This window comes from Silurus meridionalis, chromosome 8 (genome assembly GCF_014805685.1).
Source record: "Silurus meridionalis isolate SWU-2019-XX chromosome 8, ASM1480568v1, whole genome shotgun sequence".
Lineage (NCBI taxonomy): Eukaryota > Metazoa > Chordata > Actinopteri > Siluriformes > Siluridae > Silurus > Silurus meridionalis.
Window position 1 is genome coordinate 10,450,465 of NC_060891.1, and position 13,602 is coordinate 10,464,066.

Sequence of the window (13,602 nt, forward strand, 5' to 3'; positions counted from 1 at the left end):
CCATACACTTTTTTTTTTTTATATATATATATATATATATATATATATATATATATATATATATATATATATATATATATAAAAAAAGGGAAAGGTGATTCATACTTGTCACATTTACCTTAGAACAAGGTAAAATTATTTCTTTAAAAGCAATGTTAGGAAGCTGGAGCTGGAGGATCAGCCATGATACAGTGCCCCAGGAGCACAGAGGGTTAAAGGCCTTGCTAAGGGGCCCAAGAGTGGCAGCTTGGTGATACTGGGGCTTAAACCATTTACTATAAAACTGATGCAGCTTTCAAACAAGTACATGAAAATCAACCTGTGAGTTCAGTAATGACCAGCACTACTCTTAAACATATGACCAACTGCGCTGTACACTTCATTGCCCAGCAGTGTTCCGATAGGGCGGGGCGTTTTCCCCGTCCCCCCAGTTAACAACTTCTCAACGATTGGCTTTAGGACGTCACGTGACTTGATGTCAAAATGGCGTCTCCGAATGGAGGTAAAATTTAATTCCTCTCAGGCGACTAATGTCTCTGCTGTCGATGTTTAAATGTATTGTAAACAGTTCATTGCGGTTAATACGGGGTGTGTAAATGAACACGCACTTTTCCATGTTAATCGGTATGGTGAAGGGCTTCACCCTGACACTACTCGGACTTTTCGACGCGTCCGTTTATCGGGCTCTAGTAGCCTCCCGCTAGCCAACTAGAACCGATAACCCGAGTCTACATGCTAGCTAGTTTAGCAGGCTAGTCAGCTGGTGATCTGTATAATCTACATGGACTTAACATATCAGAAAAAAATATCCGGCACATACATCACAAGCACCAGACTCGGTTCGGTTCGGCGCTTTGGTAACACCGATATCTAACCAGATACCGAGAATATACACGCTATTTTAAGATGTATTATAGAGAGTAGTTAACTTGACTAGCTACCTGAGATATGCGCTCTGCTATGCTGTTTATACTATATTATTTATTACCGTTAATATCGGGAATTATCAAAAAGGCATGGTAATGTAATGTGAACTATTATAGCTGCAACGCTTGAGTGAAAAGTAGCAAATGCAGGCTTCCAAACCGCCAGCTGACGACACTAAACTTATTTGCATATTAATTTACCTGTATGGTTTATTTGCATAAATTAAAAAGTGTCACGTTATGAAGGAAGGTTTCCTGAATATGGAATGGATTCGATTAACTTTCCTTCTAGAAAGAAATCTTCGGGTCACGATGCTACAAACCAGGCAAAACATTTGAACTAATTCTGTATAAAAAATATATAATAATGGCACGAACGTGGATTAAAAGAACTAGTAGGTTATATTAATTATCAATTATATAATCATTTTTATTCATTACAAATATTAATTATAATTAGGAAATAATCAAGAAGTCACTTTTTTTGCTTGTATATTGCTGACGGGGGATTTTTAACAGCATTTTGAAGTGTGGGTAGGGCAAGCAGTGGAGGTCAGTAATTGATTGGTCACGGGAAAGAATGGCGTTTAATGATTGGTTGTTAATATTGTAAGCTTGTGCAAGCACCGCCCAGTCAGGGATTAATGCAGCTGGTGGGGATTTGACTGAACATTATATATATATATATATATATATATATATATATATATATATATATATATGTATATGTATAAATAATTAACATACGATACATACATACATACACACACACACACACACACACACACACACATATATATATGAGGGAATAGGATGGGGAGAAAAAAAATAAACGAAGAAAAAGAAGGCAGATAAATCAAGTATAAAAACAATATAAAATATATAAAGATATAAATGAGAACAAATGTGTATACACAAGGTATGCTTATGGCAGTTAACAGTAAAAATTTAAGGTGGTCGATGTGAGTGTCCTTAAAGTGTGCGGTAATGGTGTGGTATAAAAATATAAAGTTCACTGTGCTGTGCAAGTCCAGAGCTTAAAGTGTCGTAGTGCAAAAAGAAAAAATATGTGCAGAGAAAAAGTGTGATGGAGAGAGTTTATGGATTTTTGGATTTATGGATATGAATGAGAAAAAAGAAAGATTACACAAAATTAGAATGACCAATGAACTTCTTTTATTACGCATTAACACGTGCGTGTGTCCTGTGTAAATCTTAAAGCGAAATCCACAACAGTATTGGCTATGGGGACACAAGCCTGTAGTATCCCTGCTATTAAAATTATTTCGATATGTTATCTTGCATCTTCTCAAAGAAAAAAACAACCCGTTCAAATATATAACAGTGGAGATTGTATTATATTTCATACTTGCTTTTGTGTCCTGACATTGCACTCATGAACAATTTCTGTCTTTGTTCATAGCTGAGGACTTTGAGTCGTCTTTGCTGAGTTATGAAAAGCTTGACCGAGCTTCACCTGACCTCTGGCCAGAACAGTGTAAGTTTAATTTTGTAATGTTGAAGAATGATATTCAAAAACAAAAAACAAACTATTTTCTAAAGTGTCCAATAGTGAGAGTGTATGTAGTTACACTGCTGGGCATTGTTTGCTTTCTTTTAAGTAGTATCTCTCCTGTTTGTTTGGAAACAGTGCCAGGGGTTTCAGAATTTGCTGCTTCATTTAAAAACGTGAGTGTTGTACACATCATACATTTATTATCTTACACTCATATGGTGTGATCAAGGGAATAATATTTTCTTCTCCCTCCCCCCTGCAGCCAATAACAAATTCTCCACCCAAGTGGATGGCAGAATTGGAGTCTGAAGACATTGAAATGTTGAAAGGTCACGTGTCGTGCGCGTTTGAGCAAAATGCACATGGATTTTAAAACTATAGATTTTTTTTCTTCTCCTTTTAACTAATCTATTCTATTCGTTCTATTGCAGAGCTGGGAAGTCTGACCACAGCTAATCTGATGGAAAAAGTGAAAGGGCTGCAGAATTTGGCATATCAGCTGGGCTTAGAAGAGTGTAAGTAAAAAAAATGTGTAATATTGCATTTAAAAATGAAATGATACTGAGACTGTCAGCCATTGAGCGCCACAGGAGCGGGTGACTCTTTAAGGCCGATTCACACCCGAGATGTGTCTGTATTTAAAATGTAAACTCCCTTAGAGAGCCATTGAAAGAACACAAACACATTCGTTAGGCTATGAATATTATTTGAAAAGGTTATATTTACAATATTGAAATGATTGGGAAACGTGGTTGTCTTGCAAATTATTTATGAAGGAATAATTCTAAACCTACAGCTTTACAAAAAAAGTAGTAGACTGTTTATTCACTGTCATGCTTTCCGTTGCTATTTATTTATTTTTTATTGGAGTGTGGTTATTGCGTCTGAACCATTTTTTTGTTTGTTTTGTTTAAATACAATTAATTGTAGTATGAGGTGGTTTGAACTCATGCCCATAATATGTTTTGTAAATTTGACATCTTTTGTGAGTTTTCTTGTCCTCTAGGTGGTGCTAGTAAGCTAAAGAAAGTCACTGTTACTTTTAAATCAAGTTACAAATAGCAAAATATTTCCTTAACAAATCATTAGTCAGGTAATGATCGAAAATGAAACAAATTCTGTGGATCTCTCTCTGTTCTCAGAGCTTATTAGCCTTGTGATGAGCTGCATCAGGTGTGGTAAAATAAAAATAAATTATGACAAAACTTTCAAGAAAACATCCCAGAATATTTGTTTTTAAATAGAATGTAGTCACAAATGTTTTTTTGTGTGTGTGCTTATTTGTATATAATCCTCAAGGTTTTACTTTTGCATACAATTAGACTATATAAGTGAGTTTCCCTGATTCTAACTTTTCCCACATAGAGTTCACTGCAGAAGAGCAAACAAGAAAATGGTGACACATGGGCTCTCGGCACATTTGTGTAATTCTCACGCATTTTCTGACCAGTGATTTGCTAATAGGAGCATCAAAAGCTTTATATTTACCATCTCGTATTTTGCCATGTCTGTAATTCGTAGACATCACTTGCTGCTCTCTTCTCCAGTATAATGCTAACTGATAATCGGGCATGCTACCGGAAAATTGTTGTCTACGCCAATTTTGTAATGTGACCCTCGCCACAGTTTCAAGTAATGAGACGTACGAAGTGAATTAAAAGAATCAAATAACAAAAATTCATTTCAAGCAATAGTAATTGGAATAATTGTTTAATAAAAAAAATAAAATTTTATACACCTAAATGTATTTCTTTTGGAAGGGGGCGGGGTCAAATATTGCATTTGTGGACTTCCTTATTTTTGTTTTCGTCCTTAAATAGTTGTAAAACAACTATAAATAAACAAATGACACAGGCGAGCTGTTGTTCAGTATAGGTTTCAGGATTTTTCTAGACAGATTTCCTCGCCAAGTGACTTTTATACTAATCATTTTTATAGACGCAGTCAACGTCAATGCCTGTTTGAATCATGGCCGTGTCTACTGACCAGTCTGAATTCCATTTCACTTGCCGAGTAGGCAATGCTAATGTGTGCTATTGTATTACAGTAAAACGAGTTTAATTTGTGCTTATTTTTTCCATTCAGGTGCATTAAAGTGACCAGAAGTGATTTTTGAAAGACACAGGCAGCAGATAAATTTCATTTAGCGCTCATCTTGTATGTGTAGCTTGAGCTTTACAAATGCAGAATTTGGTTGGTAGATTTTTGTCTATTTATAATCAGTGCTGCTTTTGGAAGCTTTGAGGACTATTCATTTTAAAGTTTAAAAGTTTCATCTGCTGGTTATGATCAGCATGTTCCCATTCAATTAAGGGGATTATGGCAAACCTAATTTATCACGGTTTTATGTAGTTGGTGCGTAGTGTGAATACAGCTATGGGAATTCTGCTGTATATTTGTGCATCTAATTAATTATTACTCAGATTTAAAAACTGGTAGACTTTTATTTATATATGTAAATATATATATATATATATATATATATATATATATATATATATATATATATTATAATGTGTGTGTATGTATGTATATATGTATGTGTGTGTGTGTGTGTGTGTGTGTATATATATATATATATATATATATATATATATATATATATATATATATATATATATATATATAATGTATGTATGTGTATGTATAAATATAAACAAACGTATAAATTAGAACGAATATATTTTCTGCTAATTTGCAAAATTCTTATACAGTTAAAAACATTTAAAATATATTATGATATAGATTCCAAATCAATAATGGCAGGAACCTTAAGATCATAATCATTGAAATGTAGAAAGTGCAATTACAGTGGTACTCAGTCTTGGAAAAGTTTTGCCCCTCTACCAGTTGATCTCAGTCGTTTAATGTTCCCACATAGGCTGAGCGCTTGTGTTCTGCTTTTAAATTCCAAATGGAAACTGTTTGTTTGTAAGATTTTCCAAAAGTAAATGTACACATTGACAACTGAACAGTTTTGTTTGAAACCAACGAGTTTGTCAAACTTTTAATCAGTGTTCATTAAATTTTTCTCAAGACATTACGCCTTTACCAAAATAAGTATGTCCCAATAGTTTCTGTCAAAAATGTGGAAAAACAGGCAAAGACAGTTCTGTGGATTGATGAGTCCACATTTGACACTTTTCTGGCTCTAACAGAAGAACTTATTAAAGACTGTGAACAGGAGGATTATGTTATCAGACTTCATCACACCCAAACACGTGATTTCTGAAGCCGGGAAAGTTAAAGGCACGTCGGGGGTGAAAGGAATACTAAACCATTATGACTACTATTCCACACTTTTAACAGCATGCAATTCCTTCTTGATAATTGGATCCAACTTCACCTTACAACAAGGCAATCACCTGAAACATATGTTCAAGCTCTGTAAGTGTTATTCAGAGAGCAAATACTCAGCTGGAGCATTATCAATCATGATAAGTCCTGCCCAGTCACAGGACCTAAATCCTATCGAACTGCTCTGGGATGAACGGATTAACAAAGTCAGAGAAAATGTATTTAACTAGTGAAGAAAACCTTTGGCAAGTTTTCCAAGAGGCATGGAAGTATTTCAGCTGAAAGTTTGGAGAAACTGACTGTCCCGACGCCAGGAGCGTATAAAGCTGCTCAAAAGGGATAAACGACTAGTTGTGTTTTTCAACCTAAAAATGCAAGTTGGATTCAAACTACTGACCTAAAGCTGATTTTCTTTGGAGTTTCTTTGGAATTTTTATTGTTTTAATATTTCTTGAATTTGAATACTTTTTTCTCCCATTTGTCAACCACTGTTTAGAAATTGCAGTTTGTATCTTGACAAGAACACAGTTTTAGTATTATCTTGACTTGATTGACTCGACTTTATTGATTTATTGTCTCGACAAAGACTTGATTGTCCACAGTGATCACCTTCATCAAGTATAAAACAGTGATTATTACTTCTCAGCGACTTAAACCACCAATGACCTTTAACGTGGTGCGATTTAATTTTCTACATTTTTGCAGCTGTCGGGGAAATCCTTGTAAATCTCAGTTACTTTTTCTCCGGGTTTCTTTAGCTCTGCAGCGTCTTTAAACGAGCCAGGGAAGGGCGCGTTAGGGCATGTGGGGCGTGGGGATTGCGCCAGGACGATTTACTGTGCCACGGTGGCTATTAAAGTCCTGAGCTGGTTAATGGGGCTGCGTAATCAGGCAGTGAAAACTCACCCTTGAAGGCTTTGGCTAGAGGACACACAAGTGGCTTAGACTTAATGGATTTCTTTAAGTGAAATGTTTCAGAAGCGCTGTTTTTGCACTTTAGATATCTTTCTTTTACTTGCTTACTGAGCAGGATTGAGCAATTGGTATTTCCAGGGTGCAGTGCACTGAATAAGTGTTTTGTAAATTCAGGCAACAGTTTTATTTATTTTTTTATTACTATTTCCAACCGAACATGAGAGAGCGTCACTGTGCGTAATCTTACGACGCATGCAAACATGTGGCCATATTTTCGTAGGCATGAGAATGAGGCGTGTGCCGGATCCACCTCCTTGGGGACACGCACCCCTCCTCGGTTATCCAAGTGACGCCGAGTAACAGCGCTCTCAGAGGAGCTGACGCGTGCCCAGCCTTCCTTCCCCCCTACCAGTCCCCATCTGCTCTAGGCCATGATAAATACTGCTGTCAGCGTGTGCTCATCAGGACCCTCCAGTCCCACAGGGCCACTCACTACACTGATAAGTGCTGTTATTGAAGATAATTGAATAGAGAGTGGCCCTCTGGGACAGGTAGGTCTCAGGCAACGCTGATGATACTACTAATGCCTGCTGTTGCAAAATGGTGGCGTGATGTAACGCATTTGTTTCCCCCTGACAACTGTTTAGGAGGCAGGATGCCGATTTAGGAAAATGCCTTATATCTCAATTCCATATAAAACTAAAGTGCTGTTTCTTTAGACGCTTTAGGATTCGAGAAAGTATAAGTAGTATGTTGCTTATTTTAGATAAGAAGGATTTTTTTTTGTCCATGAGCAAGATATAATGAATTAATTCCAATGCCATGGGGATGAAGTTGTGTTGGAATCGGCGTGAGCAGAGGTCGAGGGCAGGTAAAATCTTAGAAGCGAGTTCAATGCAGAGTATTAGCTGACTGAAGACGTCTGCAAAAATTTACAAAAAGAAATCCTACGCTAAAACCACCGTCTTGTAGTCACTCTTCTATCAGGAGTGAGGCTGAAGGGTCACACCTGTCCAACACTAATAGCCCCAGCGTTCATGCTCCCCTCCCCCCCACGCGTTCAGATCAATTTCAGCTCTATTAAGTGCACCGTAGCACTCTAATGATTGGATGGACGCTACGGCATCGTAGTAATGGGCTTCCATCAATCCATCAGAGACACCTGACCGCGGGGGCAGCAGTTATGAAGTGTTGTCAGATGACAGGCTGTGCAGGGTGAAAACTCTCCTCTATCTATCCACTCCCTCACCCTTCCTCCTTTGCTCTCGCTGGCCTTTTACCAGCACTGTGCTGTATTGTGTGGATTGCAAAAAATGCATGCGCTGTATCCGACTTCACAACCTCGCCGGGCGAGACGAGTGCTGCGCCTTTTTCTCTGGATGTTGCGTCATCTCTGAATAATATAGATGCATCCACGATAACAAAAAACACAACTTCATGTTCTCCAATAATTCTTTTCTAGTGCCTTATTCCATTCTAGTGTGTTGTGTTGTAGCATCACACGTACTGTACAGCTGAATTTGGTTGCTGCTGAAGTGGCTCAGGAGAGAGGAAGAGGAAACTGCTCCCTCTCCCTCCTCCATCCTCCCCACTGCCTCCATCAACAGATCGGAAATGACACCTCATTTCCATAGGTGCATTAGGAATTCATTGGATTTTCTTTCCCAGCTAATCATAGTGTCTGTGCAAAAACCTTTTAAGGTTTTTAATGAATGAATTTTGACTGATTGCCTATTAATAAGGAGACCTCATGGACAGGGATAGGGTGTGTGTGTGGGTAAGTGTGTGAGTGTGTAAGAAAAAGAGACGGTGTGTGTGTGTATACACGTGCCTGTGTGTAATGATTCGTGGTGTAGAGAACAGGCAGGAGGGGTGAGGAGCTCTCGGCTGGGACATTAAGAGGAAGCGGTGGCTCCCCTGGGAAATCACTCTCCATGTCTGCATCTTAAATATCCCTGTGAAGTATCAATAAGTGGGTAATTGAATTTTGAGCCCAAACATGAGCGTCAGGTGTATGTATTCTGAAGCGGGGGGGTCCATGTGGGCGTGGAGTAATGCGTATGCATGCGTTTGTGAAAGTGTGTCCGCGTGTGTCCTCGGCGTTCCGCCCTTGCTCTCTTGGGAATCGGGCAGTGAATATGGATGTTAAATCTATTAAATAAAGATTACGCCTCGTAATAGCCGAGTGGCAGTTTGAGACGTGCAACAGGGGTGCAATTGGTGTGTTTGACTCTTAATGAAAGTGATTTGGGGCAGTCGGATCTGAACAGGGTTTTCAGCTCAGTCCGGGGACTCATTTGCTCTTCTGGGTTTAAAAGGATCCATCTTGTTGCTATTGCAATCCTCACATTAATCAGCCACAGCTCATAAGATGGAAGAAAGGAGTCTTCATGTCACACCCCACTGTTTACGCAGGCATCCTCGAAAGGTTTGGAACAGTGCCGATTTCAATTCGGCTTCTGTCGAATTTAGTTCATATTCCCATTTGAATTTACAGTTACATTACAGGTTTGTTAAAAAAAAAAAAAAAACTAATGTTGCCATGCTCACTGCAATCCTGCTGGTTAACCACTGCATGACCAGCCAATTTATCACTCTGTAATTGAAATTATGTTGATTAATATTTTTTTAATTTTGTATTTTTTAAACTTGCTGTGCTTAGACAGTTGTAGAATACTTTCCTGGCCCTGATCACTGCAGCAAAATGGAAATATAGAAGTGATCCTGTAAAATGCTCAGTATGTCGTTTTGTATGGATGTCGAGGCAAAGAAGTTGCTGATTAACTAAGTACAGAATTAGTAATTGACCTTTCTAATCAACTAAACAAATCTCTAACTCCTGCTAATCAGTATTGATTTTGTGTGTGTATGTGAGTGAGTGCTTGTGTGTGTGTGTGTGTCTGTGTGTGTGTGTGTGTGTGTGTGTGTGTGTGTGTGTGTGTGTGTGTGTGTGTGCGCTGCACTTGCGTATGGGCACGTGCCAAAGGAAGACGGTGGCTAGCTTGCTGGACCCTCTTTTAATCTAACCCACTCAATGCAAATCATTTCCCTTCTGCTCTGACGGGACTGGAGGATAAATGGAAATCTAATTAATGAGTGGATCAGAGGGTTGCTCTCCAGTGGCAAGGTCTCCAGGGAGCCAGATAGGCTTCCGTATTGTTTTGGACAGAAGATGAGTGAGAGATTGTAAGGGTCTGAAAGAGCTAGGGATGAAATTGTTAGTTTAGCTATGATGAGGGTCTTCCCCTATTTGCAGACCTCTCCAGAAACCACCGGCCCATTTAATGAGCTGTTAGTGGGACTACCGTGGACATGTAATAATTAAGATACGTGCCGATTTGTGGAAAATGCTGACCTTGGTTCCTAATCTGTGCTGATTATGAATTTGTCTTTAAATGGGTTTATTACTGTTTGCTCAATGCACTGATAAGCTGTTTTATTAATATTTTGTAAGGAAACGGTTTGTTGGAATTGAGTGTGTGTCTGTGAACACATTTACTATTTTATTTTACCATTAACAATTTTTAATGTTCACTTGACTAAAACCTTAACACGATGCAGACATGTTAAATATATAAATGGAAAATTTATGTTTTCATTATATTAATAATTATTTAAAAATGCAAATATGTGGCAAAGTGCACGTCAAGGTTCCGACATTCCAGCTTTGTTTGGAATACTTTTGTTATTCCATTACTGCCTTTTTTTTTTTTTATTGAGTGAAGAAAAAATGTTTGTTTATAACTTTTATTATTTGGCAGGATTGAGATGACCAGATCCAGTTTGTCATTTTCCTAGATGTTAGCTGGCACTGAAACATCTTAGTGGAAACTCTGATGAATGTGTGTGTTTGCTGTTGTACGAGCACCAAGCTCATCTGTGGTGTTCTTATTGGGAGAATTGGATACCATCAATTTCTTAGTTAAACAAACACAGCATTCGCTTGTTTTTTAATGCCTTGTTGAGTATATATTGAATTCTTGGTTGAACTATATATATATATTTATATTAATAGCTATGTTAGTATACATTTTTTTATAATGCATTATAATTGATTTTGCAGTAATCAGATTTTTTTTTTGTTTTCTTTTAAGAAAGTTTATTTTGTTGCAGAATTATGTCTTGTGTGCAAATGTACATTAACTCACTCCCAGGTCATCTGCTATTACAGAAGCTGCGGTAGTGCTTCACCTTTCACCGGCCGCATTTCACTTTCATAAACACGGCCTTTTCCCTCTTTAGCAGTAATTGCGGGTCAAGCGGCTTTCTTTTAATCCTTCTCATTTTGACGCTTTCATTCATGGCTGCAGCCCCGCCTGACCAGCCTTGCTTCTGATTATTTTGTTTTGTGTTATCTAAAGAGACAGTACCAAGCAAAGTTAATCAGTCTGAATCCAATTACCATCATGTTCAACCCAATGATCGACAACTCTGCGTGTAGCTACTGACACAAACTCCCCGGCATTATTATTCCACGTGGGGCAGTTCATCTAAATTACAATTTGCCGCACTATACTATTAGCCAAAAGCTGACGAGTCGTGTCTGCTCTCAGCACCGTGTTATTGTGCATCAGGCCTTCTGTCACTACAGTGCTGTTAAATCACCTCCACCGCTGAGTAGTGGCAAAATATAAGTCGGATATATGTATGTACTATCGGCCATCTCTGGTTTATTGTACATACTGACTGTTGTGTTCGAGCAGATTCAAAGCACATTTATATAGCACAGGACATGTGCTTGTGTTTTATTTAACAGTAAGCTACAGGTCCCACTTTGTTTCTGAAACAAGTAGCACCTTGCATGACTTTTTAATATTTGAATGCCTTTATTGGCCATATTGTTTATTGTTTGATAAGCATCTGCTTTCACTTATTCACTTAAGATGGTTTCAAACCTTTTTTCAACATTGCTGTCCATCTTAAGATGCTGCGTATGCATCTTTAAATTATTGTTGTTTGGAGATGTTAATGTTGAGAGATTCTACCTCATAACTGTTTATATGAGTAATGCTTTGATGGGGAGCTCCTAGATCAGGTTTCATGGGTTTGTACACGTTAGGGGCGTGGGATTTTTTAAATGTCTTATTTAGCATTATAAACATATGTATATCATGGCACTCCATCTACAGTGCCATGATATACAGAGTTTGTGTGCAGTCATTCCATGCAAATCGTTTATATTCGATACAGATGCAGCATCACGCAACACACATGGTCGGGTGTCCGCAAATATTTGCCCATTTTGTGTATGTCCAGAAAACTTGTCCTGTCTGTACAGTGCTTTCGACAGGGTCTGCCAGGGAGTTGATTATTCTTTCTCAATTAGTGTTACATAAATCAAAGCTACTCGAGTTTTCTTCTGTTCAAGTTGCTGTTTTTTGAGAGCCCCTTTCCAACTTGTTCAAGGAAGAAAACAACCCTATATTTTATATGTTGCATTCGACTATGACTTTTACTTATATTTAAAAATTTTGTTTGTTTGTTTTTTTTTTTCAGCCAGAGAAATGACGAGAGGGAAATTCCTTAACATCTTGGAGAGGCCAAAAAAATGAAGCCCGATGGGAGGACTGACTGTGTTTGGACCCATCATAAGAGACTTTGTAGCAAAAATAACAGTGCCATGATCTGTAACTTTTGAAAAGCTTAGCTGGATACATTTATTTATATACGCAGAATTACCAGGTTATAAGGTATATATGCAAGCATCTACCATTTTCTCAGGTAAACCTACCATGTAGGTGTACTGTCTAGAGGGATAATTACTATTTACTGTAGCTAAACTGTTCATATGTACAGTCTGTCAGCTGCTGGCGTCCACGTTGACTGGGGAAGGGGTACATTAGGACCATGGCTGACCAGGTATCATTCAAGTGTGAAAACAGGTGCATCAGTGACACTGAGCTGGCAGTGTGTGTGTGTGTGTGTGTGTGTGTGTGTGTGTGTGTGTGTGTGTGTGTGTGTGTGTGTGTGTGTGGCACTGGTGTGTATCAGTTGCACCATGTAGGTGCAACATCTTTAGTCAAAAGCAGACAAAAATATCCCACCAACAGCATCTCGAGCTACTGATGAATAATAAGCTAAAGTGTGTAACTGTACACCTTCAAGGTGCGTCAAACAGCCTGCGTTTATTAAGTGGCCAGTAAAAAACAGTGTTTAAAAGCATAGTGCGGTTCTGCTGATATTCATACGAGCACAACACACTATCATGTTGCCGTCATGCTGAAAAGTGTTCAGCACTGGTCTACAGTGGTTCGTTACCAGTAAGTGGATAAGGTTTAGTCGCCTCTAATCTACATGATTCTATATGGTAGGTGTACCTGAAGAAATGGCAAGTGGGTGTAGTTACAGGTAGGGTGACCTGATGCAAGTTCCAATACATGTATAATGTGTAAAATATTTTGGATTGTTTTTCCTTAATTAAATGCTGTTTGTCTGCTTTATATTTAATTACTGACAAAATGGCTCTTCTTGTTTCAGACATCTTATTTTCTTACAGTTAAGCCTGTTAATACAATTATTTTAAATGATTTTAATTATTAATAGGTTTACATAGTTAAGATATTTTAAAGCTACTAACACATCTTGTTTGTTTCCTTGCTTTTGTTTTCTTTGAAACGCCACAGAGATTTAACAAAACGTCTAGTGACCCTCCTAAAAAAAGTAACGAGAGCAGTTTAAGCAGCTCCGTCAAAACATTTTAATTGGGGCAATAACTTCATGCCGGTGCCCCTCCATGGACTTCCACGCTAGTGCGAGGGCCATTTCTGTTATGTGAAGCGGGGGTTTAAGGTTTTCAGGCCCCTCCTGACACAAAACATTGCGTAAAAATAATATCGCTCATTGTCCTCCATGTTAATGAGATTTGACATAATTACTAGGGCCATTTCTTCTCTAATTAGCACACTTCCAGGGACAGTGGAGCGAGTGGTCTCACGCAAAAGGAAATCA

General features: G+C 38.1%; 1 protein-coding gene across 4 annotated transcripts; it reads left to right on the forward strand.

Moving 5' to 3' along the window:
- The first annotated feature begins 249 nt into the window (after positions 1 to 249).
- Positions 250 to 13,101, forward strand: lin52 (lin-52 DREAM MuvB core complex component). Of its 4 annotated transcripts, none has more exons than XM_046856141.1 (6): positions 250 to 502; positions 2,350 to 2,424; positions 2,578 to 2,615; positions 2,705 to 2,771; positions 2,874 to 2,957; positions 12,151 to 13,101. In XM_046856141.1, the coding sequence occupies exons 1-6, from the start codon at positions 484 to 486 to the stop codon at positions 12,204 to 12,206; spliced, it is 339 nt and encodes a 112-aa protein (XP_046712097.1). In that variant the 5' UTR covers positions 250 to 483; the 3' UTR covers positions 12,207 to 13,101. The 4 variants fall into 4 exon arrangements, with proteins under 4 accessions (XP_046712097.1, XP_046712095.1, XP_046712094.1 ...); XM_046856139.1 differs by lacking the exon at positions 250 to 502 and adding an exon at positions 509 to 588; XM_046856138.1 differs by lacking the exon at positions 250 to 502 and adding an exon at positions 646 to 857.
- The last annotated feature ends 501 nt before the right edge of the window (positions 13,102 to 13,602 follow it).